At 51.0% G+C, this 24,791-nt stretch overlaps 1 protein-coding gene across 1 annotated transcript; it reads left to right on the top strand.

The window, feature by feature from the left end:
* Positions 1-447: 447 nt before the first annotated feature.
* Positions 448-24,046, top strand: SNX19 (sorting nexin 19). The gene is made up of 11 exons (XM_021525840.2): positions 448-1,971; positions 2,292-2,430; positions 2,900-3,000; positions 3,149-3,268; positions 3,529-3,656; positions 4,820-4,916; positions 5,147-5,333; positions 7,425-7,554; positions 18,780-18,964; positions 19,698-19,785; positions 20,566-24,046. The coding sequence occupies exons 1-11, from the start codon at positions 448-450 to the stop codon at positions 20,696-20,698; spliced, it is 2,832 nt and encodes a 943-aa protein (XP_021381515.2). The 3' UTR covers positions 20,699-24,046.
* Positions 24,047-24,791: the final 745 nt, after the last annotated feature.

Raw genomic sequence — 24,791 nt, 5'->3', positions numbered from 1 at the left:
GCCGGGCTGTGTGAGCCCTGCTGAGCATCCCGGTGTGCCGGGCTGTGTGACCCGCTGAGCGCCCGGTGTGCCGGGCTGTGTGACCCGCTGAGCATCCCGGTGTGCCGGGCTGTGTGACCCCGCTGAGCATCCCGGTGTGCCGGGCTGTGTGACCCCGCTGAGCATCCCGGTGTGCCGGGCTGTGTGACCCCCCTGTCCGTCAAGGCTTCGCTCTGTTGGGCTCTGTGAGCCCCGCTGAGGGTCCCCCTCTCTCTGTCTGACCCAGCCCAGCCCAGGGAGGGCTCCGGGCCGGCTGGGCTCTGTGAGTGCCAGTTCCACTGAGGTTTCGGGGTGATCGAGCCCCCGATCCCCGCTCGGGCAGCCCAGCCCTCGAGCCTGCTGAGGACCGAGCTGTGCAGCCCCTGCCCGCCCGTCCGGGCTGTGGCAGCTGCCCCTGCCCACCCGGCCATGCCGGCCCGGGGTCCCTCGGGGTGCCGCCGGCCGCTGCTGGCGCTGCTGGTGGCCCTGGGCTGGCTGCTGGCGCTGCAGCTGCTGCTGGACCTGCGGGCGCTGGGGCTGCTGTGCGGGGCGCTGGCCGTGCTGGGGGGCTGGCTGGGCCCCCCGGCGCTGGGTCCCCGCGGCCGCCGCCTGCGGCTGGAGCGCTTCGTCAGCTCCCTGCGCGCCCCGGCCGGCTGCGCCGCGGACGAGCGGCGGCTGCAGGAGGAGATCGCCAGCACCGTCCGCAAGGTGGTGCGGGATTTCGTGGCCTCCTGGTACCGCACGGTGAGCAGAGAGCCGGCCTTCGAGGCCGAGGTGGAGAGGGCCATGCTGGGGCTGGCCGCGGAGCTGCGGCGGCGGATGAGGCGGGTGGACCGGCGAGCCCTGGCCCGCCGCCTGCTCCTGCTCTGCGGGCAGCACCTCCAGAGCTTCCTGCGGGCGCGGGACGCCCTGAGGGCCGACCCCAAGGGCGGCCGGACGCTGTGGAGGGAGTACAGCCGGCTGGCGGGGCCGCACCCCGCTCTCCTGAGCCCCGCGGCCGAGGTGGGCTGTGCCCGGGCAGCCGTGGACGCGCTGCTGCGGGCGCTGGTGCCGCCGCCGCACCTGGAGACGCGGACAGGACGTTTTGTGGTGGTGGAGCTGGTGGCCTGCAACGTGCTGCTGCCGGCCATCAGGAAGATGTCTGATCCCGACTGGATCAACCTGCTGCTCATCGGGGCGTTCTCCAAGAAGCCCCGGGGTGGGAAGCCCCACCCTGCACCCCCAGTGCCGGATTCCTTGCCTTTCCCGGCACAGACGGACGCAGCTCCTGCCAGGCTACCCCTGTCCCCGAGGGCTGCCGAGGGGCTCAGGAGAGAGGCAGGGGCTGCTGGACAGGAGGGAGAGGAGGTGAGCAGGTCATACCACGCAGAGGAATCATTCCTGCGCCCCCAAGCCCTGGGATCCCTCTTCCCATGTGAGGGTTTGGAGCTGGAATCCCCTGCACCTGACATGGGGCAGGAGGTGGAGCTGCTGGCTCCTTCCCCCGCTGGAGAGCTCCTTGATGAGCCTCTCCAGGACCCTTCTGTGCCAGAGGGAGCACCTGCCGTGGAGAATGGCACAGGGGACCTGGACCACGGCCCTGGCCCCAGCTCGGATGCTGGCCTGCTTCCCAGCTCTGCTTTGAGTTCCTGCCCTGACATCCAGATCGAGCCAGCGGTTGAGAAGGAGGAGGAAAGCCCAGCTATCCCCAGGAGGTTCTCCTCACGAAGACCCTCCAGCCTGGGGAGAGATCTGGGGGCAGCAGAGGGCCCAGCACAGTTTCCCCCAGAGCCCGGGCAGAGCCTGCCCTTGCTCTCATCCTCCCCGACAGCTTCCATGAGCACGTTCAGCTTTGAGCCCCTGAGCAGCCCCGACGGGCCGGTCGTCATCCAGAACCTGCGGATCACCGGGACCATCACTGCCCGCGAGCACAGCGGCACCGGCTTCCACCCCTACACCCTCTACACCGTCAAGGTAAGGGCTCCCCGGGCACTCACCCCTGCCCACATCCCTGCCACCACCTGGGCTGCTGCTTGCAGCTGAGGACTTGCCCTGTGTGTGTGTCCACAATAGATTTGTCTGGTAGTGGGGAAATACCAGGCCTTGTGGCTGTTTGGGATTCCTGTGGGGCTGGTTGAATCCTTTCCTGCTTTTGTTCCATCATGATTGGTTCCTTCCTCTTCAGGGAAGGGTTGACATGAGGAATTGCTGGTGGGGCCTGGGGATTGAGGGGCAAGCAGGGAGCGGGATTGTTTTAGGATGTGTCAGGATGATGCCTTTGCCTTCCTCCTCAGTATGAGACAGCCCTGGAGGGCGAGGCGGCGGGCAGCCTGCAGCAGGTGGCTTATCACACCGTCAACCGCCGCTACCGCGAGTTCCTCAACCTCCAGACGCGGCTGGAGGAGAAGCCGGAGCTCCGCAAGTTCCTGAAAAGTCAGTGCCTGCAGCAGCTGTCCCAGAAAACCCTTCTCCCTCTTGTCCCATTCCCTGCTCCTCTGCTCCCAGGGTTGCCTGCCCTGCTTGTGCAGCTCTGGATGCTGCTGGGCTGTGTCTCCTGCCCACATCCTCCAGTGTTCTGTGCAGAGCTGGCTGGAGGAATGATTTATCTCTTCTGGAAGTAAATTCTAGTGTTTCAAAGCACTCCTCTTCCATGCCACAACTTTGCAGTTTTGCACCATAACACACTGGTATCACCTTTTGCTGATGGCAGGCAATGTGTGGGGATAGCCTTAATCATTAGAGCATTATGGTTTTAATAAAAGCTAAAATCTGTATTTAGATTCTAAAATTTTAATTTTTAATCTTGAAATTTTTTATTTTAAGATCTAAAAGTGTTTTAAATTAAGGTTTCTGTGATTTTGCAGTTTTCTCAACCTTGCCTGTGGGTTTGTTTTCTTTGTAGACATCAAAGGACCAAAGAAACTGTTCCCTGATCTGCCATTTGGAAACATGGACAGCGATAAAGTGGAAGCCAGGAAAAGTCTGCTGGAATCTTTCCTGAAGGTGAGATGTTTGTGTGCCCCTGTGAGCTAAAAGCAGGGCTCAGGACAGTTTTATGCAGACAGTGGAGCACACCACATCTCTTCCATGTTCCATGATCAGGTTGGGAGCTTGACTCTGAAATGACCTAAATCTCCATCTGTCCTTGCAGCAATTGTGTGCAGTGCCTGAGATTGCAAACAGTGAGGAGGTGCAGGAATTCCTGGCCCTCAACACTGACGCCAGGATCGCCTTTGTCAAGAAGCCCTTTGTTGTCTCCAGGATAGACAAGGTGGGAAAATGGGGAGCTGCTTACCTGAGCCCTTTCCAGCTGCCCCCAGAGATGCTTCCTAGGCTTCAGCATCTCCTGGGAGCCAAAACCCTTTCTTTGGAGCTGGGCTCAGCTTGCCCAGAAACCCATCAAGCTACGGAGGGTCAGAGTTTGTGTTAAAGAACCTATTTAATAGAAAATTCAGTGCAAGTCTCAAAACTCCTGATATATGTAAGTAACAAGGATCAATCCAGTAATTAAAGGCAGTGCTGGCTTTGCAGATTGTTGTCAATGCCATCGTGGACACCTTGAAGACAGCGTTCCCCAGGTCAGAGCCCCAGAGCCCCACGGAGGATCTGAGTGAGTCAGAAGTGGATGGGAAATCCCAGACAGACGGGAAGAAAAGCAAGTAAGGGCTCCCTCAGCTTTGCAGAACAAGGAATTCATGCATAAACTGAGCCCAGGGTGGGGAAGAACTGACTTGGTGCTTTCTGTGTTGGGTAGTAAATTCTGTGTTGGGTAGTAAATTCTGTGTTGGGTAGTAAATTCTATCATACTCTAGCTGAATTACTTCCTCCTTCCCTTGCTGAACACAACTATTTGAGCTCCACTTTATCTAAAGGGTTTCCCAGAAATGCTCAGGTTTCCACAGAAGGTAGGTTTCTTCCTAAAGGAGCTCTGAGGTGCTGCCATTTGCCAGCAGAGACACTAATGGTCCTGAGGAATTGCTTTTTAACCTTAAATATATGCAGAGAGTGATTGCAAAATCCAGCTCTAAATTATCTACCTGAAAGTTCCCTCCTGCCTCTCCCTTGTGTTCCAACAGTGGCCTTGCCCAGAAAACATTTAAATAGCTATTTATGAGCAATATTTAAGATTGTTTCACGTATGTTCCTCACCAAATGTTGGTGCTGCTGACAGTGCCCAGTCTCATTGTGATTGTCTCATCAGTGGTTCTTCCCTCACCAAGGAAGGGAAGATTTCTGCACAAGTATGGCTTTTTCTTTCCAGAAAGTGATGTTTTGCTGGAAAAAGCTGCTTTGGACAGAAAGACAAATTCAAAAAGTATAAGTTTGGAACCACTTTGGATGAAAAGGACATTCCTTAATGATAAACAGGCTATCTTAAAATTTGTCCCAAAATCCCAATGTCCTTTCATGTCCTTCTTTTTGTCAGTGTTTATAATTGGATTTCACAATCCTGCTGAGTGTATTTCGTCTCAGAGGCTTTTCTGAGCACTTCCCTCTGTGTGTTGCAGTGCTCACACCTTCCTGACATCTGCCTACATCTCCCTATCAGCTTCTGTGCAACAGCTCCTTGTGGAATGCTGGACAACCTTGGCTCAGCTCAGGTGTACATGAGGAAAAGTGCTGTAATGCTTTTGCTGTGTGGTTCCACTGCCATCTCTTAGTTATCCTGGAGGCAGATGCTTTTTTGAACTGCTTCAGGTCTAATCAGATTTCTTAGCTTGGATGTGGACAACAGTAACAGGCCATGGGGCTTGGCTGAGGCTGGAAAACTCATGACTTGCAGCTTGCAGACAAAACTGACTGCCATGGCTCTGCTTTTCAGGTCTAGGCTGAGGTTCTCATCCAGTAAAATCACTCCAGTGCTGAGTGGGAGTGAAGCTCATGACAGGATCGTGTACTCCATCAGGGAGGGCAATGCTGTAAGTTCAGATCCTCTTGTAATCCTTTCACAGCCCCAGTCACTGCCCTGGTTGGGAATAATCGACATCCACCAGGGCTGTGGCTGCTGCAGCCTTGTTGCCACTCTTGGCAGAAGGACAATAAGCAGCCTTGGTTGTGCTGTTGGCTACACCTGGGTGCAAACCAGGAGGTGGGAGGTTGGTTGGGCACTACAGACCCCAGGCTCTGTGTCACTAACACACTTTTGTAGGTCTCTGGCACCCTGTCACTGGCTGCTATGGAATCCTTCATCCAGAAGCAGGAGAAGCTGCTGGAAACAGTCCCCAGCAAAGCTCCTGAAGGCCAGGGAGGCAGAGAATCCAAGGACATCTCTGTGCAGGAAGAAATGGATGGGCTGAGCACAGCGGAGCAGGGAGCACATCCAGACACTGACTCTGGTGAGCTCAGCCCCTCTCTCAGTGCTTGAATTTCTCCCCCTTGGTACCACAGCAGCTCCAGCATCTGCAGGTTCAGCTTGAAAAGTCTTCAGGACCTGCTCTCCTGCCTCTTGCATTGTGACAGAACAGAAAGCAGATTAGGTTTTCCATTGCTTTTTGGTGATTGCTTTGGGCACTGTTGCTGGTGGGAGCAAATTTTGGCTCAGTTGTGTCACTGCAGATTTGTTCACCTTGGTGTGCTCAGCACAGTCACTGCACAAAGAAGTTTCTTAAGGACACAGCTGCTTAAACTGGCAATGTTGTAAAATCAAGCTCTTACAAACTAAAAATGGGCCAAATTACAGTTTTCCTGGTAGTTTCCAGTCAGCCTTCATATGTCCATACACTATAAAAGGACCTTTTGAGATTAGGTTCAGATAGATTTGATGGGAGGAGCACAAATGTAATCTCAGTTCAAGGAATGATGTTCCCTTTCTGCTTCTAGAACCCTCCTCTGAAGCACAGGGCTGCCCCAGAAGTTACAAGATTATCCTGAACACTTGCAAAAATATGTTCTCCAGTCCTTTTCTTGGAATAGCTGAGCTGTAATCTACTGGAACTTCCCAAAAAACTTCTCTCCAGTGGTTCAAGTTTGGCAAGCTCTGACTGCAAGCACGTGTTTGTGACAGGCTAGGCCTGGTGTTCTGAAACCCAGCCTGTGCTACCAGCTTTGCCTGTAATCTTGGAACACATGGCCATAGTTCTGGGGAAGCAGGACTGCAGTTGGGAGCCAGGGCTCTGCACAGAGCAGGCCAAGTTAGCTGAACTCAGAGGGAAATGGAATGTCAGTGATCTCAAATGCTTGCAGGTCTGGGATGCTTCAGGCTGGGCTGGCAGCGTGAGGAGAACAAATGTCTGGATAAAGAGGCAAACCCATGTCCCTATCTGCTCATGGAGTGACTTCTGGGAAGGGGTTGGCCAGCAGCTCTCTGAGGAAGAGGATTTGGATGCTGTGGGAATAAACAGCTTGCTGAGGATGAGCCCTGTGTGAGGTTTGGGGAAGCTGAACAGCCTGCTCCAGACCCTGCACTGGAAAGTCAAGTCTCAGGGGACAAAGCAAATGGGCAGTAACTTATGCATGGCCCAGAGCAAGAGGTGCCAAGTGCCCTGTCTTTTCAAAGTGAAATCGTGGAATTAATTAGTCCAGCTTTTAGGAAGAGGAAGAGCAGAGGAGGAGAGGTGTGGGGTCCAGAATCCCTCCTCCCTTTATTTCCATAGTAAATTGTGAGTGTAAATTGTCTCTATAGACAGAGAGGTTGGAAGATGAGGCATGAGGGGAGCCAAATTAGGAAAAGCTGCTGCACAGGATCTCACCTGACAACAGAGATGAGGCAGCAGCCTCAGGTCGGGGTGGTGGCCTGGGAGTGGCAGTCTGGGGCAGTTTTGTGGCACATCAGTGAGCTTGTTCAGCACAACACCTCAGGGCCAAACAGCATGAAAGTAATTCCTCAGCGAATAGAAACTGTTTTAGCTGAAGGCTCTGACATTCTCCTGAGGATCAGAGGGAGGTTTGGTGTCCCAGGTCTGTGACAGCAGAGATATTTGGGTAGGTGTGTGGGTTTGTGTTTTAACTGGTACATCTGGTTTATCCAGATGTGTTTTTTCCCCCTTCGTGCTGAGCCTGGATTCTGCCACACGATGGCAGCCCGCAGCCACCAACAGAGCCTGGAAAACTGCTGGAAGAAGGGAAAGGAATGGGGAGGACCAGGATTATAGTCCTCAGCAGCACACCTCTTCCTGGCCACAGTCACCACCTGCTTTGTCACCTGTTTTGGGCATGTGGCCATCCCTGTACGTGGACTGGGATTTGATAATCCCACTGTTTAACTGAGAAGGAACTGACCCTTTGGTGCAGCCCTTGGTTGGAGCTGCCCGGATGAGGTGGAAATCAGAGAGGGGAGGGCAGGGTCCCAGGCTGGCTGGGCTGCAGCAGGTCATCTGTGTGTGGACAAAGGGCCAGCTGAGAAGAAAAGAATGAGTTTCGGATGATGCTTTTCATCAGATTTGCACTGAAGTGGTTTCTTCATCTGCCCCTCCTCTTCCTCCTGGTAGACTCCGAGACAGCTTTGGCTGACCTGGCCCTGGACGTGCTTCGTCTGGTGCTGGTGGATCACTGGAGCTGGCTGTGCACGGAGAACATCCAGAAGGTCTTCAACCTGCTCTTTGGGACCCTTGTTCAAAGGTAAGGCCAGAGTGACCAACCTGGCTGCTCTGAGAGGGGCATTCCCTTTGGAGTCACAGTTGGAAGTAGAGCTTGTGCCTGAATGCAGAAAAATGCTGTGTGTATGCATCAGCCAGGAAGGTTCTGTAAAGCAGCTGTTCCATGAATGTGGAGAAACCCCTTGGAGATCTGCACCAGGAGCTGTTTTCTCCATGCACAGTGGTGCAGCTCTAATGGGCAGCCTCCTGTCCTTTGATATCAGGGAAAGGGAAGATCCAGCCTGGGAGTGGGAGTTCTGGCTCATGCAAGGGCAGCAGTGCCCAGCTCTGGGGGCACTCTAGGTTGGATTGGCCTCCTGTTCTGTTGCTGCCCAGGGCTTCAGCTTGTTCCTTCTGCAAAAGCAGAATAAACAGGCCCAGGGAACAGCGACTTGTCCGTGACAGCACGGAGTGTGGTCTCTGCTCTCACTGCTGCACCCCTCTGCTCTGCCTGTGCCTGGAGCAGGGACCCACACATGGAGTAGGGACAGGCTTCCTTTCCAGCTGGGATGGACTTGCCAAGCTTTCCTGGGGCCAGGGCCTCTGGGTGGTAAGGCTCAAGGCCAAGACACACAAACAGAGAATTCCTGTTTTTTGGTGTAGGTTGGTGACTATCACTAGCTGAGGATGTGGTTTTTTAGAGCACAAGGAAAGCCTTCCCTGAAGGGCTTGGGAGAGTCTTGCAGCAGTGCTTTTCCCACTCCTGCGCCCTTTCTTCTCCTGCAGGTATGCAAAGCCAGCATCAGAATGTGCAGGGCAGCTCATTATAACCAAGCTGGTAACCTGAGCTGCCCTCAGCAGAGATTGCCAAAGTGCTTTGAGGTCAGGGACTGCTGTCCTTCAGTCCTGGTCTGTTCCTCCAGTGGCAGGAGGTGGGGCTGCTCCCACTTCTCCAGAATGGGCTCTGGCCTCTTGGGAACAAGTTGCAACCCAATCTGTGTGTGTAAGCACAGACGTATGAGAGCTTCAACAGGCACATCATCACCTCCTAATAAGCTGTGTCCTGGTCACCCAGGGAGCCTGCAGCACCCACACGTGGAGAATTTGGGATACACACTGCACATCCTGGTGCTGGAAGGTGAAGAAGCTCCCAGAGTTCTGCTGGTGGGTTAGAGTGAGGAGGAATGTGTTTGTAGCTGCTCCACTTGAATAGGTCAGAGTGAACCCACATGTGCTGCAGGCAGAGCTCTGGCTGGGGAAGCCGTGGGACTTCTTGGTGTCCCCATCAGTTCAGGGTGCAACAACAACCTCGTGAACAAACCCTGTGTCTGTGCTGAAATCCACATGTTGAGGCTGGCTCTGCTCTTGTTCTGGGACAATCAGGGATCGCAGGGGACAGAGCTGCACAGTGGAGACTGACCTGTCGCCAGGAGGATGGTGTTGCACCTAGATTGCTGCAGAGAACATTTTCCTCCCATTTCTGCTGCCTGTAGTTACATTCCACAGTGGAAGAGATCTGGGAATGGGAAGCCTTCCTGCTGTTTGCCATTCACCCTGTCCCTGAGACTTGTACTCATTCCTGGCCCAGGTGGTCACTGTTGTCCTAAGCAGACCAGAAAGTCTCCAGCTCAGACCTGTCTGTCTGGGGACACAGTGTGGATTGGTGACATTTCTCAACTATTTAAGTATTTACAACTTGATCACTGCTCAGTCAGACATGGCATTGCCATTCTGGCTGGCCACATGTCTGAGGACCCTTTACAGGTGGGAAAAGTAGCAGAAACTCTGCTGGGAGCATCTGCTATTCAAGGAATTGATGCTCCTGCCTCTGAGAGCAGGCAGACAAACATGGGACAGCAGATGGATTTGAGTCGTGTCTTCAACCATTGCTGGTCACAAAGTATGAGTGGGCATCATCCCTTCAAGAGATTAGATCCTTCCCTGTTCCTGCCAGGGCTGGGTTAGGTGGTAGGGGAGGAAAAGGAGCTGTCCTGGCACTGTTTGGAGGGGTTGCTGCTGGGTACTCCTCTGCCAGTGTATTTGGAGAGCAGGTGCTGCTCCTGCTGCCTTCTTGCAGCTGCCAGATGTTGATTCCACTCTGGCATGAGACACTCGGTGCAGCGTGATAGAAATGACCACAAACCAACAAAACTCACACCAAAACCAAGATGCAGCTTCTCCCAAGAGCCAGTCCCCCTCTTCTTGGAGGACTTTCTGTCCTGGGCTGGCAGTGCCATCAGATGATTGCTGTGAGCACACTGTTACTGATGGTGGGGCCTCCTGACCTGCTCCATTCCCTGTTCTCTGCAAGGAGCATCCCACCACACTGCTCCTTCCCCCTTCTCCCGAGCTGGGCTAGCTGGAGCCAGGCACCATCCGTCTCCCCACTGTCAGTTCGGGGGCAGTGGGAGAGGAAGGCTCCATGACCGAAAAAGGGATTGTTGAGTCAAGGGCGGCCGCGTGTGCGAGCGCGGGTCCGCGCTGCGCCCGTCCCGTTATGTAACAGGGAGTGATCCTTTTTTGGAGCTGAAAGGAGAGGCGGATGGGAGTGGGAATGACCCCGGGGCCGGGGATTGCTTCCAGCAGCCTCTCTGCGTGCTGGGGCCGTGCCTGTAAACAAAGCCGCTGCCCCGCTCCGCCTCTGTCCGGCTCCGCTCCCCTCCCGCGGCCGGGCAGGATCATCTCCTCTTCCCCTGGGAGGCTGCACAGGAACCTGCTGGCACAGCGGAGGAGCTGCGGCTATTCTGGGCTCCGGTGCTCAGTGCAAGAACTTGGAGAATCTGGGTGCTTTTTAGAGCCTTGTGAGTCAATGAGGTGTTAAAAATACGAGGCAAACACGCCCTGCCCACAGTGACCACAGGTCTGGGGTCTGCCACTGCCCTGCAGAGCTGGGGACAGGGTGGCAGTCACCACCTCTGCTTTCCAGAGGGGAGCCCCAGCACCCCAAGGATGGACCTGGAAGTATTCAAGGGGCAGATTCTGGTCTGTAAGCTTTTCCTGGCTCCTTCCCATGCAGCACAAGAGAAAGCCGTGGCGACAAAGCACTGAGTGGGGGAAGGTGTCTCAGCACACCCCAGCTGTCTGTGACCTGGAACCTGAGCTGGGCTGGGCACAGGGTCTGTGCCACGCTAGGAAGTGCCTGTCCCTGAAATGAGCATGTGGAGCTACTCAGGCAGCTTTGCTGGTGTCCTGTTCCACTGAGCATGAGTTAAAATAAATGCAAATCTTCCCTGCCTTACCCACAAGCTCAGCACTGCCTGGCTTGCTGTTTGCTTTGAGTCATTCCCATGCTCCTCCATGTCTCCTCATCCCTTGGCCAAGCTGGAAGATTTGAGGAGGTGATATTATTCCAGTCTGTGTCAGCTGTAGGTGGAGTCAGGGATGCTTTGAGACTGGTTGTAGGTGACCATCATGCTTTTGAGAACTGGTTCTTGCAAGTTCATGCTGTCACCTTGGTGTTGGGCTCTGCTGGCGTGTTGCTGTCAGGCTGAGTGTCACAGGCACTTGTAAGTCAAGGAGGTCTGGAGCTTCAGAGGGCTGTTGCCTGCATGCTTTGTTCTGATTTTCTCTTCAGTTTTCTTTGATCTCTGTGCCAACAGAACTGGCACAAAGACCCTTGGCAGCCACCTTGATCCTCTTGACTGGAAAGTGCCACCAGCAGAGAGTGATGCCTGACCCTCTTCAGTGTCCCTGAGTAAACCTGGAGCAGCCAAGCACCCCTGGGCTGGCAGTGCTGGGAGCACAGTGCCCATGGGCAGGGAGCTCTGCCAGCCTTGGAGCCCTGGAGGGGCCGTGTCTGACAGCTGAGACAGTGCTCCCACTTCCCTTTGGCTTCCTGGCTGGCAGGTACCACTCCAGCCTCAGGCAGTGCCTCTGAGTTTTGCTGGCAGAAATGCAATATCAATGCAGCTGGGGCATCTGAAGCCACTCATTCTCCTGATTTGTTACCTGGAGAATGGATTTGGGCATGTTTGATGAGGATCTTTGCAGCTGCACACGGAGGGGCTGTGCTGGCAGGCCCAGGTATGTGGCAGCAAAGTCCCTGTCCCTAAAAACAAGCCTAAAAGCAGCACCAGGGTTGGGAATTAGGGGAACCAACCTCATGGCATCTTACTCCTCATTTCTGGATTTGGCTGTTTGTGTTGTAGCCGTGAGGAGCAGCAGGAACTGCAGCCTGTGGTATGTCAGTAAAAGTGATTTCAGGACTCTGTGTGTCTTCGTGTGTATATGTAAAGTAAATAAAATCAGCTTGGAAATGGGCCTCGATTCAGTTGTCTCCAAGCACCTGGAAATTTTGGATCTGGCTTTGAATCTCTGTCCCAAACAAAATTTTTTCCCCTCTTCTAGAAGCAGCATTCTTCCAAAAACAGCCACTAGAATGAAGCCAGCACTCCATGCTTTGATAATAATTGCAACATTATTCTAACTCTGATTCTGTTTCAACAGTTACACGTGCCAGCTTTCTTCCTGCATTTAAAAAAGCTCAACAACTTCCTATTTCAAATAGAACAAAGAAGAAAAGGATTGAATGGAAGTAATGTCTCCCTGTTGGTTTTAGTTTTCCCTGGTTTTAGAAGGGTTAATAGTGGATTTATGTATTTTGATTCTGAAGTGGGCTAATGAAGCAATTGTTCCAAGCAGGGCCTGGCTGAGACAGCCTGGCCTCTCCCTGGGGCACCACAGAGAGCTTAATTGGTTCAATAAATACTTGAAGAAGACGTTATCAAAAGCCAGGATGCTTTGTGAAAAATCAAGGAGGTTTGGGGACGATTATTTTAATCACATACCTTTCTCCCCCTTCCCTGAGGCCCAAGGCATCTCAGGAAGACCTGGGTTGGGAAAAGCAATGGTTAACTCCCTGCAGGGTGAAGCCATTGGAGTCCTGTGAGTTTCCATGATTTCTTCTTGCAGGAGGTGTGTTTTGAGGGAGCAACACAGAAATCCCAGCACCAAGGGGTGTTTTCCTCCCTGCAGGGATGAATGATTGCCTACAGAAGAGAATGATTTCTTTTCCTCCCTCTCTGCCCCACAGTAAGATGTCCTGCACACCCACATCTCCAGGGTCTGGCAGGGCCAGGCAGGTAGGAAAATCCCTCTGCCCAGGATGTCCAACCTGGGTCCAGGACAGGATTGTTTGCAACTCTAAACATTCAGCAGGGGAAGAACATATCAAGAAGGAGAATTTACTTTGTGCAGAAGTTTAAAAGGCCTCAGGATGCTTTGTGTTCTTTTCATTTATGGAGAGTTTTTCCTTTTCTTTCCTGTTTCCTTCCTCAGCACAGGGTTTACCCATGGCCTGGACAAGTGTGAGGTTGCTTTGAAGGTGCTGAGCGGAGTGTGCTGCACATGTTTCTGCTGTGTGGAGAAGGTGGATTTAGGCCCAGGTAGCAGGTGCTGAAAGCTGAGCCTCAGAGCCAAAATTCTGCATTTGTGTTTTTCAGTTCTTGCTGTGCCCACTGCAGCTGTTACTTCATTTTTACAAGGTTTCCTCAGAAAGGTTTTGCAGTCAAAGTACTGAAATGTTCCTCCTCTTGAGCCCTTGAGTTAAGGACACTTTTGTGCATTATTTGAGGAGGAATTTGGGGAACAAGAACTGGTAAGGCAAGGATGGTCTGGTGATTTAAGCACCAGATTTTCTTCAATTCAGAGTCATGCTTGAATGCCTCCTGTTTTCCAGATGTTGCTTTTTTTTCTTCAATCCTTTTCACTACCTTGGTCCCAGAGGCCTTTTTTGAGCTGCTGGATGTCCACACTGTATTCCTCAGGGTAGGAGGGCCATGTTCTGGGGTGGGCAGCAGTCTGTGTTGAGCTGGACATGCTAGTTCATATATATTTGTAGAGCTGTTTGTATTTATACAGCTAAAGCAGACAGACTTTCTCTTCTTTGTCGTCTTCTAGCCTGGCCTTCACTTTGTGTTTATCTAAATCCTTAAAACCCCTGGGTTTGAGGAAATCACAATTGCTATTGCTTCAGATTTCAATTACAGTCAGCATATTTAACTTGACTGCTCCTCAGCTGAAGTGATCTCAGTTCTTATCCTCACCTGGATGGCCAAAACGAGCAGAGCTTTACCCACTTCTGGCAGGTGGGTGCAAATCTGGAGAGTATTACATCTCTTTCTTCATTCCTAGTACATCTTCAGTGTCCAGACTAAGCAAATCCAACCTGTCCAGGCTTTATTTGCTGAGCTGAGCTCTCTGAATAGTCCAGTTAAATGAGTGGATCCAGCCAGGTAAGACCAAGCCCATTTACCTGACCTGTTCCTGACTCAGCCTGCCTTTCCTCCCTCCTAGCAGCCCTTGTTGCTTGTAGGAGCCCCAGGAAGGCCAAGGTTTGCACCCCCCAGCCCTTGTTTCTCATCCTTGTTTCTCAGCCTTCTTATCCTAATGGACCCCTTCAGCTGACCTTGGAATTCCAGCTTAAACCGTGGCATTAATTTGGCTCTTTTTTAGCAGCCATTTCATCCCTCCACCAGCAGCTATTTCAAACAGAGGTGCCTTACAGCATGGGCAAGTTATGCCCCTCCAGATTATCTTCCAGGTCTCAGTAGCCTTTGCAGTCTGGCTCTTTGCATTGGGCACTATTGAAGCATTCTGAGCCCAGGAGGTCACTTTATCTATTTCTGAAGTGTAAGGAGATGGTTCTGTGATGGGTTTATTTTTTCTTTCTTATTAAGGCTATTTCTTCATGAAATAGCAGAATGAAAATAGTAACTCATCAGCCATCCAAAAATAAAAAAAAAATTAAAAAGATAGGTCTATTTTTGTTTCTTGTTGGATTGATTTCTACCTGGGAGCAGTGTGTGTTCTTTCACTGTGGCACATGAATCTCAAATACTTAGGCCTTTAATAGCACAAAAAATCATCTGTGACCTGCTGGTGAAGGTCAGCCTTCAGATATTTGAAGTTCCTGAGGTGTTAATCCTGATCCTGGTGCAACAAGTCTGCATGATGGAAAGGTCAATTTGCCATTTTCTGGGGTTTACTCAGGTAGGAATTTTCAATAAAGTTGGTGTGACTCTCTCTGTGTTGCAACTACAGGCGTGGGAGTTGAGGGAGCATTCTTGGGCCAGCAGTTGGACTTGACTTTCCTTGTGGATCCCTTCCATTTCAGGGTATTCTGTGATTCTGTTAATTTTCTTTGCTCGTCACAGTTTAAGTGCTGCTGGTGCAGCCTCTGTGTGTGTTGGAATGGAATGTGGTTCCCCAAAATGGGTGTTGATGGTTGACTGTGGTTGAGAGGAGGGAAGAGAACTCTTCATGACAGGTCACTGTGTTCTGAGATTTTCTTTTGAAGCCTCAGCTTCAAACCCCAGAGTGGATTTAGAGCCACATGAACCAGTCTTGTCAGTTCTCCTCTGTTAGAATCTGAAATCTAAAGAACTCTCCGAACTTGAGGCCTGTAAGCCAAAGCTTAGAATTAAACACAAGATTTGATTTGAGACTTTTGGGAAAAGGCTTCCAAACTTAGGTGCTAGGAGTGGGAATGTGGATTTATAGTTTAAAACGAAGACATGTTAAATTAATTAGAAGAAAGTTTAGAGTTTTAGAGTTTAAGATATAAAATTAAAAGTAGTTACAAGGGTAAATGAGCTTAGAATGCAGTACTGTAGGTTTGTGTGTCATAACATGATTAGCTAAGAAAGCTTGCACTGTAGCATGAGTGTATAAGATGAAATATTTAAAGATTGAATCAAAAACATAAATATCCTTGTTAGCAGTGGTTTTTTAGTCAATAAATCCTTAAAATGTCTTGTAACTGAGATCTTGTGACCTTCTGAACCATACAGTAAAGATGTGAACCAAACACCCTTCCTACGTAGAAGATAAGAAAAGAAACCACATCATCAAAAAAATCAGAAATCCTGTCTCTAACTCATTCAAAACTCCTTCAGAATCCCCATGCTCCTCTTCCCAGTGCCTTTGGGATGGCTCCACACACTGACAGACTGGCAAAAGGGAGCCCAGAGCAGAGGTGCTTTGGTCTGTTCCATTTGCACCTGCCTTTGGTTTCTCCTTCTTTCTTGTCCCATTTCCTGTTTAGTTCCTTGACTTTTCCTTGTAAAGTTTGTGGGTTTGGGTGCTCCTTCCCCAGCTGTCTGAGCACCATGTAATGGGGCAAGTTGGCCTTTAATGGAAGCTTATGTGGGGCTGGGTAAAACCCATGGAGCCATTCTCAGATCCTGCCCTCTGCTTCCCAAAGCTGCCAGCCCAAGGAAGAAAATCCATCCGTGGTGTTTCACAACTGAGGGAACCCAGGCCTGTAAGCACTCGCCTGCTCACAGTATGTGCACGTGTGATCACATTTAGAGGGTTACTTGGGGACCTTGTTGCCTAATTCTGGTGGTTTTGGGAACATACATGAGCTGGAAACAGGAGGTTGTTTAGGGCCTTCCAGCATTTGTCAGTTCTCAGCTTGCTTTTGAGCTGCCTGGAAATATGTGCTGTCCTCTATAGGTTCAGTTTTCTCTCTGTTCACTGTTTGCTTGATTTTTTTTTTTTTGCTATTTTAGGAATGCCTCTAAGAAAAAAAAAGAAAAGCTTGTTCTTTGCTTTCTGCAACCTTTTAAAGGCTGGAAAGTTATTGATTTTCACACGCATAAAGAAACTGTTGCTGTAATGAGTTTGGAGTCAATGTTCACTCTGATCCCCCTTGGTGCAGGGTTCACTCTGCAGCTCTGTCCCCAAGTCTCTGAACTTCTGTTGCTTGTCAGATGTTTTCTCAGCTAGGAGAGCAGGTTGTGTAAGAAACCATGTTAATGAAAAACTGTGTTAATGAAAACTCTTGCCCCTAGAGAAGTCACAGTTTAACACTTTAATTTGCTTGGGAATAGCTGGAGGGTTTACCATGATCCAGAGTGCTAAAATCTGCTGATGGCTGGAGATTAAAACCCTTTTAATTGTATTTCCAACATGGCTTTTCCCAGGCAGGCCTGGGATGTGACATTTTGTCCTCTAAATCAGGTGGAAGGTTTGCACCTCTGGCATTGTCCTGTAGCAGCATCCGTGCTCTGTGTCTCCGTGGCGATGCTGAGCACGAAGGATGTGCTTCCCCATTTCCAGTGCCAGTCCTGGGAGCACTGGGAACATCCCCTGTGTCCCCTGCTCTGAGGCATTCCAGGCCTTACTGATAGTAAAAGGGTTTTAAAATCATGGGGATTAAGGGTTAGAAGGAAAAATAAGCTTAGTAGGCCCTGGAAAAATAAACACCCTAAGCACATGGAGAACTTGTACTTGCTAGAACTGCACCTGTACATGATAAATGATATAACTGTTAGATGTGATGATTGTTTAGTAATTAAATATAATTACTGTTTAATCATAAGAATAACCATAAGAAACTGTGGTCAGGGACCTATGGAAGATCACAAGAAACTCATGTCAATGTATACAGTAGAACAATATAAGTTTAATAATTAATATGTAAGTTATATAACGATAGAATATAAAATATGTTCAGCTCAAAAGCCATGTCGGAGTCAGATTTGGGTCTGGACCCTTGATTCCCAGAGCTCCCAATAAAAGCACCTGCATAGAATCATGTCCTGTGATTATGTGTGTTCCTGAACGCTAACATTACCACTGCACTGAGGCTCCTTTTCAGGTTTTTTGATGTCCTTTGCTTTCCAGCTGGCATTTCCTAGGTGTGCATCCCTCAAGAATCCCTGTTTGCACCTCATTTCCTGCTGCCAAAGGGATCCCCACACCGCAGCCCTGTCCCACACGATGCCAACCTGCTTCCTTTGCCCTGCTTACCTCTGGGTGCTGCTATTCCCACTGCCCAGCTGTGTGGGGAAGGACACCCTTGGCCCGAATGCCTCTCCCAGGAAGAATGCAGACAGTCTGGCAGAGCGCAGGTTAAATAAAGTTTGCCTTGGCAGGGCTCTTGGATGTACTCGGAGCTGCCGGGGCGTAGTGGTGACGGAATTGCAAGCACGAGCAGCAGCTGCCAAGAGGAACGGGTCTCCTGGCCCTGCTGGCTGATTCCTGTCCTCTGGGAATCTTGAAGAACTGGCAAAATCACAAGCCTTTTCCCTTCCTCAGCGCCGTGCTGACACTCCCAGCTTTGCTCCAGAGCCTCCTGCCAGTGAGGCCAACAGCACCAGCAGTGCAGCTCCCTGAGCCCTGCTGAACCGGGGAGCTGTCCTGTGGGATTTATCCACAGCCTCTCCTCATTCTCAGGGCACAGATTTTAGGCAGTGCAAGCTCTGACTGATGGCTGTGGCTTGTGCTGTGATGTGGGAAGTGATTTCACATCTGGGCAACATGGGCCATCCCATATGTTGATTAGAAACTGTGCCTGGCCAGCCCTTGGGTGGTGGGGACACATCATCCGGTGCAGCTGCAAAAGCCTCCAAGCCCTTCTGTGGAGCAGGATTTTGGGATTTGCAGGTGGTTACTGTAGAAAGGGCACAGTCCTGCCCCAGCAGGAGGGAGCATCAGCAGTTCTGCTGGATTCTGGATGGGAACAAAAAAAATCTTGGCTGTGAGATTGGGGAGACTCTGGCACATTGTATCTGGAGAAGCTGTGGCTGCCCCCTCCTTGGAAGTGTCCAAGGCCAGGTTGGATGGGGCTTGGAGCAGCTTGGTCTAGTAAAAGGTGTCCCTGCCCAGGCTGGAATGAGATGAGCTTTAAGGTCCCAAAATCAAACCTTTGGGGATTCTGTTATTTCATTGCTTGCCATCAGTGGATGGAGCAGGACTGGACAGCAGGGCAGCATGAGAGGGGGGTGAAAGATCAGGATATTCATGGCCTGTCATCCTTAGAGTGTGTTTTGGTCTCCAGGAAAGACATCCTTGCCTGTCTTGGTAGCAGAGGGACTGATGAGAGGAGCAGAGGCTGCCAGAACAGGGCTCGTGTCCTTCCAGTCCTTCCTGGGGTTGTTTGTAGTTAAACACCAGTTCCTCCAGCTCTCTCTCAGATTGTGCTTGGAGATAACTTAGGAGCTTCAGGCCAGTCGTATCCCTGAGCTGGGCTTCCTTTAGTGACCAGTGATTCACTTGGCTTCCTGTGATCAGCAGGGTGATGGGGCTTTTTATGGCCTTTGCTTCTCCTATTTGTCAATAACACAGGGAACATATCTCACTTCTGGTGCATGGAAAACTCAGTTAATTAAGATTTGTGGAAGTCTTAGGCGTACAGACATGAAAACTGCACGTTAACAAACCCAAATAAGCTGATTTAACCTTCTTTGATGGGTGGAAATACCCCAGCTGGGTCCCAAGCTGGACTTTTCCTGACCTTTCTCCCTCTCCCTGTTCCTGCAGGTGGCTGGAAGTGCAGATGATTACCCTGACCTGCACCCAGCGCTGGGTCCAGTACCTCCAGTTGCTCCAGGAATCCATCTGGCCTGGAGGAGTTTTACCAGCAGTGCCTAAAGCCCCCAGGACGGAGGAGCAGAAGAAGGCAACAGCAGAGCAGGCCCTGCAGAGCCTGATGGGGATCTTGCCCAGTAAGTGTGTCCCAGAGACTTGTCAGCTGCCCTTGGGATAGGAAAGCAGCTGGGGAACACTCCAGTGCACTGGAATCTCTGGAAATGTGGTTAAATACAGAGATGGAGGCTGCTCGTGCCAAGGCACTGGGAAACCTTCATGACCTTTGAGGTTTGATGGTTTCCTGCAAGCAAAACCCAGAGTTTTCCAGTTCTGGATAGTTTGTGTAAGGGTTTGGGAAGCAGCCCAGCTCGGAGGGAAGGGAAGGGAAGGGATGTGAGTCTGGGCCATTCCCCTATGTAGCCAGGCTGTGATTCAGTGCTCACAGTTCTGAGGCACCTCACCGAGGCAGGGCTCAGGACAGCTCTGCTCCCACCTGCTGCCAGAGGGTTCCATGGTGAGGAAAGTCACCCTGCAAAGCCTGTGGCTTTTCACTGGACTGAAATCCCAAGCCCTGCTGCACTGGATTTCCCTCTCTTGAAGTTTGACACGGGGACCTTTGGCATTAAAGCAGCTGCTGCCTAATCCGTGTGAGTGCAGTCTGAACTTTTAACTCCTTGATGTAGTGTAAAGGGCCCTCTCTGTCCTTTGGGAATGAAACAGCACTGCTGGTATGTGCCCTGCTAGCCAGGAATGCTTTCCTGGCACTCCCAGCCCCAGAGCACCATCATAAGCTTTGATCCAGCACCCACCAGGAGAAGACTGACCTGTGCAAATATGCCCTTCCTAAAGCTTTGTCTCCAACGCTTCCAGGTGTGATCCAGGAAATCCTTGGGACCAGTAAGTGTCGGATGAGCTGGACCCTGGTGCAGGAGTCACTGAGCCAGCCTGTGATAAACAGGTATGTGACTATGGTCTTTACCCTGGTGGCTCTGAGAGCTGTGCCCAGGGTTTTGCCACTGCTGCTTGGCACCAAACACATCCAGCTTATTATTCCAGACTTGCAATATCAGGACCTGCATGTCCAGGACCTCAGTCTGGCTGCAGGTTATTGAGCCAGTCATGCTAGTTATGTTGTTTGGCCTGCTTAGTTAGTGGATGTCAGGGAAGTAAGGCAGGTCCTGGTTTAGTTTGGTTCTGGAGGAGCTGCAGGTCTGTGTAGGGGATGTTTCTGTCTATTCCCACTGCTGTGAGACTGGAAGATGAGGTTTGGTGATGGACAGCAGGTTAATGAGGGTCAGACTGGACATCAGGAGATATTTTGTCACTTAAAGGGTTGTTAAACACTGAAAAAGGCTACCCAAGGTGGTGTTGGAGCCCCCATCTTCTGAGGTGTCCAGGGAACAACAGGATGTGGCACTCAGTGCTCTGGTCTGGTTGACAAGTGGGGATTGGGCACAGGTTGGACTCAATGATCTAAGAGGTTTTTCTGTCTTTAATGATCCTGTGATCCTGTTAGATTTGCTCCAGAAGATGTATTAGTGTTTTCTGTGCTGCTCAGCAACTTTAACACCCACTGGTTTGGGGGAGGTGAAAAAAAGCTGAACCACCTCTGGAAACATTCCTCTGGGGACCCAGAATTGTTCCTCTCTCCCCTGGAGCATTGGAACACTCTTTCCTTGTGCTGAGCTTTGCCTCCCATGCCCTGACCAGCCTAAGCTTTGTCTTTTTTCCATTCCAGGCACCTGGTGTTTTGCCTCCTGGACATTCTGCTGGAGTTCTTGGTTCTGAAGGACTCCAGCAAGGAGCCTGAGGCTGCAGCTGCCACTCCGTGTGCCTGCAGTGGCCTGGACAAAGGTGTCCCAGCACTTTAACCAGGCCTGGTGCCCCAGCAGTGGAGGAGAGAAGCAGCCACAGGCATGGAGTGATTGGATTTTCAGCCTTTCCTGAACGTGCCTGGGAGCTTCCTGTAAGGAATTTCTCCAGCCAGTGCTGCTTCCAGGCTTCTCTGTTTCAGCTGGCTGGTGGATCAAACCCAGTGTGAGGGGCTGAAGATGCTGTGCAGCATCTGTTCCATTGCTGACCTGATGGAGAGCCTGGAATGAACCAGCCTGGAACCACAAACCCTTCTGAACATCTCTAACATCTACAGCCAGAGAACGCAGGAGATCTGCTTTTGTGGCTTCAGGGTCCACCTGGCACTGAGAGAGTTGGTGTGATGGGATCTTGCTGATGAATGTTTCTGCTGGACAGGTGAAGGCAGGCACAGTGCTGTCCCTGCTGTCTGAGCAGCCTGCCCAGGGCCTGCTCTGCACCATCTGTGTCACCAGAAGGAAGATGGGGTGTGGAGATGTGGTCCTGAAGTTCAGCACCCACCTGCCCAAATACCTCCGAGGTGAGAGCAGGGCCCTGCCTTAGGGACAAAGATCTGCTGCTTCTCCCTGCACTGCTGCAGTTCTCCATCTAACAGTAGGGTGCAGGCAGGCTGTGATCATGGGAAAGAGACTCTCCTCAGGCTAGGGAGGAGTGGTGGCTTGGCTGCAATTTAGGACTTATTTATATTGTGCTTTCTGAGTCACCTTTTAGTCCCTGGGACAGTCACCTGGAAGGCAGAGGCTGGAAGAGCTGACCCATGTGGGACACAATCAGCTCCCACACCAACGTGGTCGTCACAGGAAGCTCTGGAAGAGGAATGAGTCCCTGGAGCCCAGGGGGAGTCCTGGATGTGTGTCATGGACAGCCAGTGGGTTAGACCCCAGCAGAGGGCCTGGGAGCACTGCCTGAGCTCTGCTGTTCATGGCTGTGTCACTGGGCTTTGCTTTGCTGTGCCTGCTGCTGCAGCAGCTCCGTGCAGGGCTCTGGAAAGCTGCTCAGGTCATGGAACATGGATTTGGAGCCTCTTCTCCAGGTTGTCCAAGACTTGAGTGGCTTTGTGAGCACTTAATGTTGCTCAGCAGTCAGGTTCCTGGGAGTGCTGAAGGACTCAGAGCATGCACCCACAGAGCAGTTTGGTGCATTTTCTGGCAGAAACACGGACTGAGCAGTGCTGCATGGGCTGGTGAAGGTGTTCTATGCAGATCAAAGCAGGCTTCACACAGGGAACCATGCAGGTGGTGTCCATGCTGCTGTCCCAGATGGTTTCATCTCACTGAACCATGCAGTACCAGGCTGGAAGAGTCTGCCTGCAGTTTCTTGGAGCTGGATGCTCCATGGCACGTTTGGAGAGAAGGCAGTGTAACTCCAACATGCCTATCCTGCTCTTCCCAAAGGAGCTGCTCAATCATGGATACACAACAGTGTGAGCTGCTCTGTGCTTGGGATCATTTTGCTGCAAGCAAATAGATTTTTAGGGAGCTCAGGACACCCCAAAACCAGGCAGAATCCACTGTCATGAAGCAAATCAATTCTGCATCATCATTGGAGACAGTCTGAGCGGGGAGGCTCCAGAGATGGTAGATTGCCACCTGCTTGGAGAAGAAGGGAGATGTGTGTTAAGTTGTTTAAGAGTAGATTAGGTGGAGAATGCTTTGGGATAATCCCAAATGGCCAAGCAGCAGTTTGGGAAGCAGGACTCAGATAAATCCTGAAATATCTGCTTGGAGCAGCTGCTTCACCTTGTCTTTCACTTTCTCCTGTTCCCCTCCTTTTTCTTCCTGCTTCCATTTGCCACCCCAGCTGTCAGGAGGGGGACGAGGCACCCTGAGCCACAGGTGATGCAGCAGAGTCCTGTTGTGCCTGGTGGCTTCCCAGATGTTCCTGCTCCTCTTGTTTGCTGTTGCTTCCTAATGAACTGTGTGGCTTTGGAGCTCCAGGACTGTGGTCTGTCATTGATTAGGGATAATATTAAGAGGCTTTGCTGAAGAGGATCATGGAGTGCAAATTATCCACTGCCAGCTCCAGGTTAGGGCAGAAGTCTGAAACAGTCCCTACACACCCTGGATGTGGCACTGGAAGGATGAGCTGACACTTCTCCTTTGCCAGGAAGCCCAAATTCTCCTTGCTTTTAACCCCCATCTCTGATATTGTGCAAATGACTGAATGTTCAGTCCTCCAGATAGAAATAATTTGTGATTAGTGCCAGTGTGGGAGCTGGTGCTTTGCTGGGGTGGTGCAGCACTGATTTGGGGTTGTCCCAGCAGCAAGGTTCAGATACAAAGAGTTGGGACAGAGAGAGAGAAAGGAGATTTACTTATGTGCACTCTCAAGGCAGTGTGGGAGTGGGGAACAGACCTAAGGAGTTTGAATTGCAAAATGTTTTTTTTTTTTACTCTGCAGAACCCCTTTTCTTGTCTCAGATATGAGGGGTTGGAGCCCTTTCTCATGCTCTCACTGGCTGGCTTCAAATTCCCATCCTCTCCTTGGGAGATCTCAGTGCAGCCTTACAGCTGAGGTGAAGTGCCCAGGAGCAAAGAGCCCCTCTCTGCATCGTGTTGTTAAGGAGTAAGACAAATCCCATAAAAAGCTTAGCTTTTTTTCTACTCTTAGTTCTTTGCCTCACTGTGATTTGGGGATTAAATTGAGCACAATGGTGGCAGATAGAAACTTCTGCATTCAGGTGGGCTGAAAGTTTATTTCCATTGGACTAAGACTGAAAAAACTGCTCTGGTAAAACAAACAAAGTTTACAAAAAAACTTAAGCTTGCTCAGTGTGTCATATTCCCAGCAAGCTCATTTTATTCTGCAGGAATTTGTAGAAGGAATTTGCAGAAGGCTCCAGCCACCTCTCTGAAGGGTGGGTGGTGAGAGCAGGCAGATTTGATGTCAGTAAAGAGCTGCAGCCTTGTGTCACGTTAGGTCAAGAGCAGTACCTGCCTCAGGTGGGTGCTCAGCTCCCTCTCCACGTCCTGTGGTCGTCTGTGATCCGCCTCCAGCCCACACTTGCTGATTTTGTAAAGTGTTCCCCTTCCCACTGCCTTGGTTTCCCACAGCTGACTGGAAGCTTCCTGGAAGCAGGGATTGCTCCTGTGTATGACTGAGTGTAGAGCTCCAAGGCACCACTCTAAGCTAAATAACTGTTTAACTGTGATTTTAGGGAAAAAAAAAGTCCCACCATGCACTGACCCCCTGTCCTATTTCCTGTACTCAACCCTTTGTAGCAGCTATTTGTGGAGCTGTTGGAGTCTCTGTGGAATTCTGCTGTCTGGAAAACCTGTTTAATTGTTAAATGGGGAGCAAACCTGCACTCCCATGTACTTGTGTGCAATAATACTTTATTTCAAACTTACTTCTCTGTCAGAGTTTAAAATCTGCCTGTGGTCTCTAAGGTGGAGAAGAACACGTGGGGAGGAGGCTGAGTGTGAGTGGGAAGAGGGAGAAGTGTCTCCCAGGTGTCACAAAATGCATCAGGCAGGGCAGGGGCATGGGGGTGGGACAAGTTTTCCCTCCTGGCACACAGTGGGACTGCTCAGACATGGGAAAAACCAAAGTCCTTAAAGCCTGGCCAGGAATCAGGACAATTTCCACCCCATCAGCATCGCTGCTTTCTCCCTGACACAAACTCCTTGATTTAGGCTCTCAGGGAGTCTAAAACCAGGGAAGCAATGTGGATTATTTGCCTTTCTTCTGGCAAACAGGGAAACACTCCACTAGAAGCAGGGATTGTGCAGACCCATCTCCACATCCCTTGGGCAGTGCTGCTTAGGAAGCTTTCCTTGCTGTCAGTGCTGGACTAGGAAAGCTGCTAAGCTGTAAGGAAATAGGGAATGTCTGAAAATGAGGAATTCCATATGAAATTTGTAATATTAAGTCAAAGGGGGGGAAAAAAAGAGGAAATAAGAAAAACCTGATACAATGAATGCTTGGGTCATGTATTTTTGTGGATTAGCTGTGCCACAAAGGAGCCCGTGCACCCTAAGAACTCCATTCCCTGCAAGCCAGCGAACATTTGTACAGCACATGATGTGGGATCATGGCTGAAGCCAAGTTCCCTGGGATAATATCCACCCCGGGGCAGATTGGGCCATTTCC

Source organism: Lonchura striata, chromosome 23 (genome assembly GCF_046129695.1).
Source record: "Lonchura striata isolate bLonStr1 chromosome 23, bLonStr1.mat, whole genome shotgun sequence".
Lineage (NCBI taxonomy): Eukaryota > Metazoa > Chordata > Aves > Passeriformes > Estrildidae > Lonchura > Lonchura striata.
The sequence above is the reverse complement of the archived record's forward strand: the minus strand, read 5'-3'. Positions and strand labels throughout refer to the sequence as shown.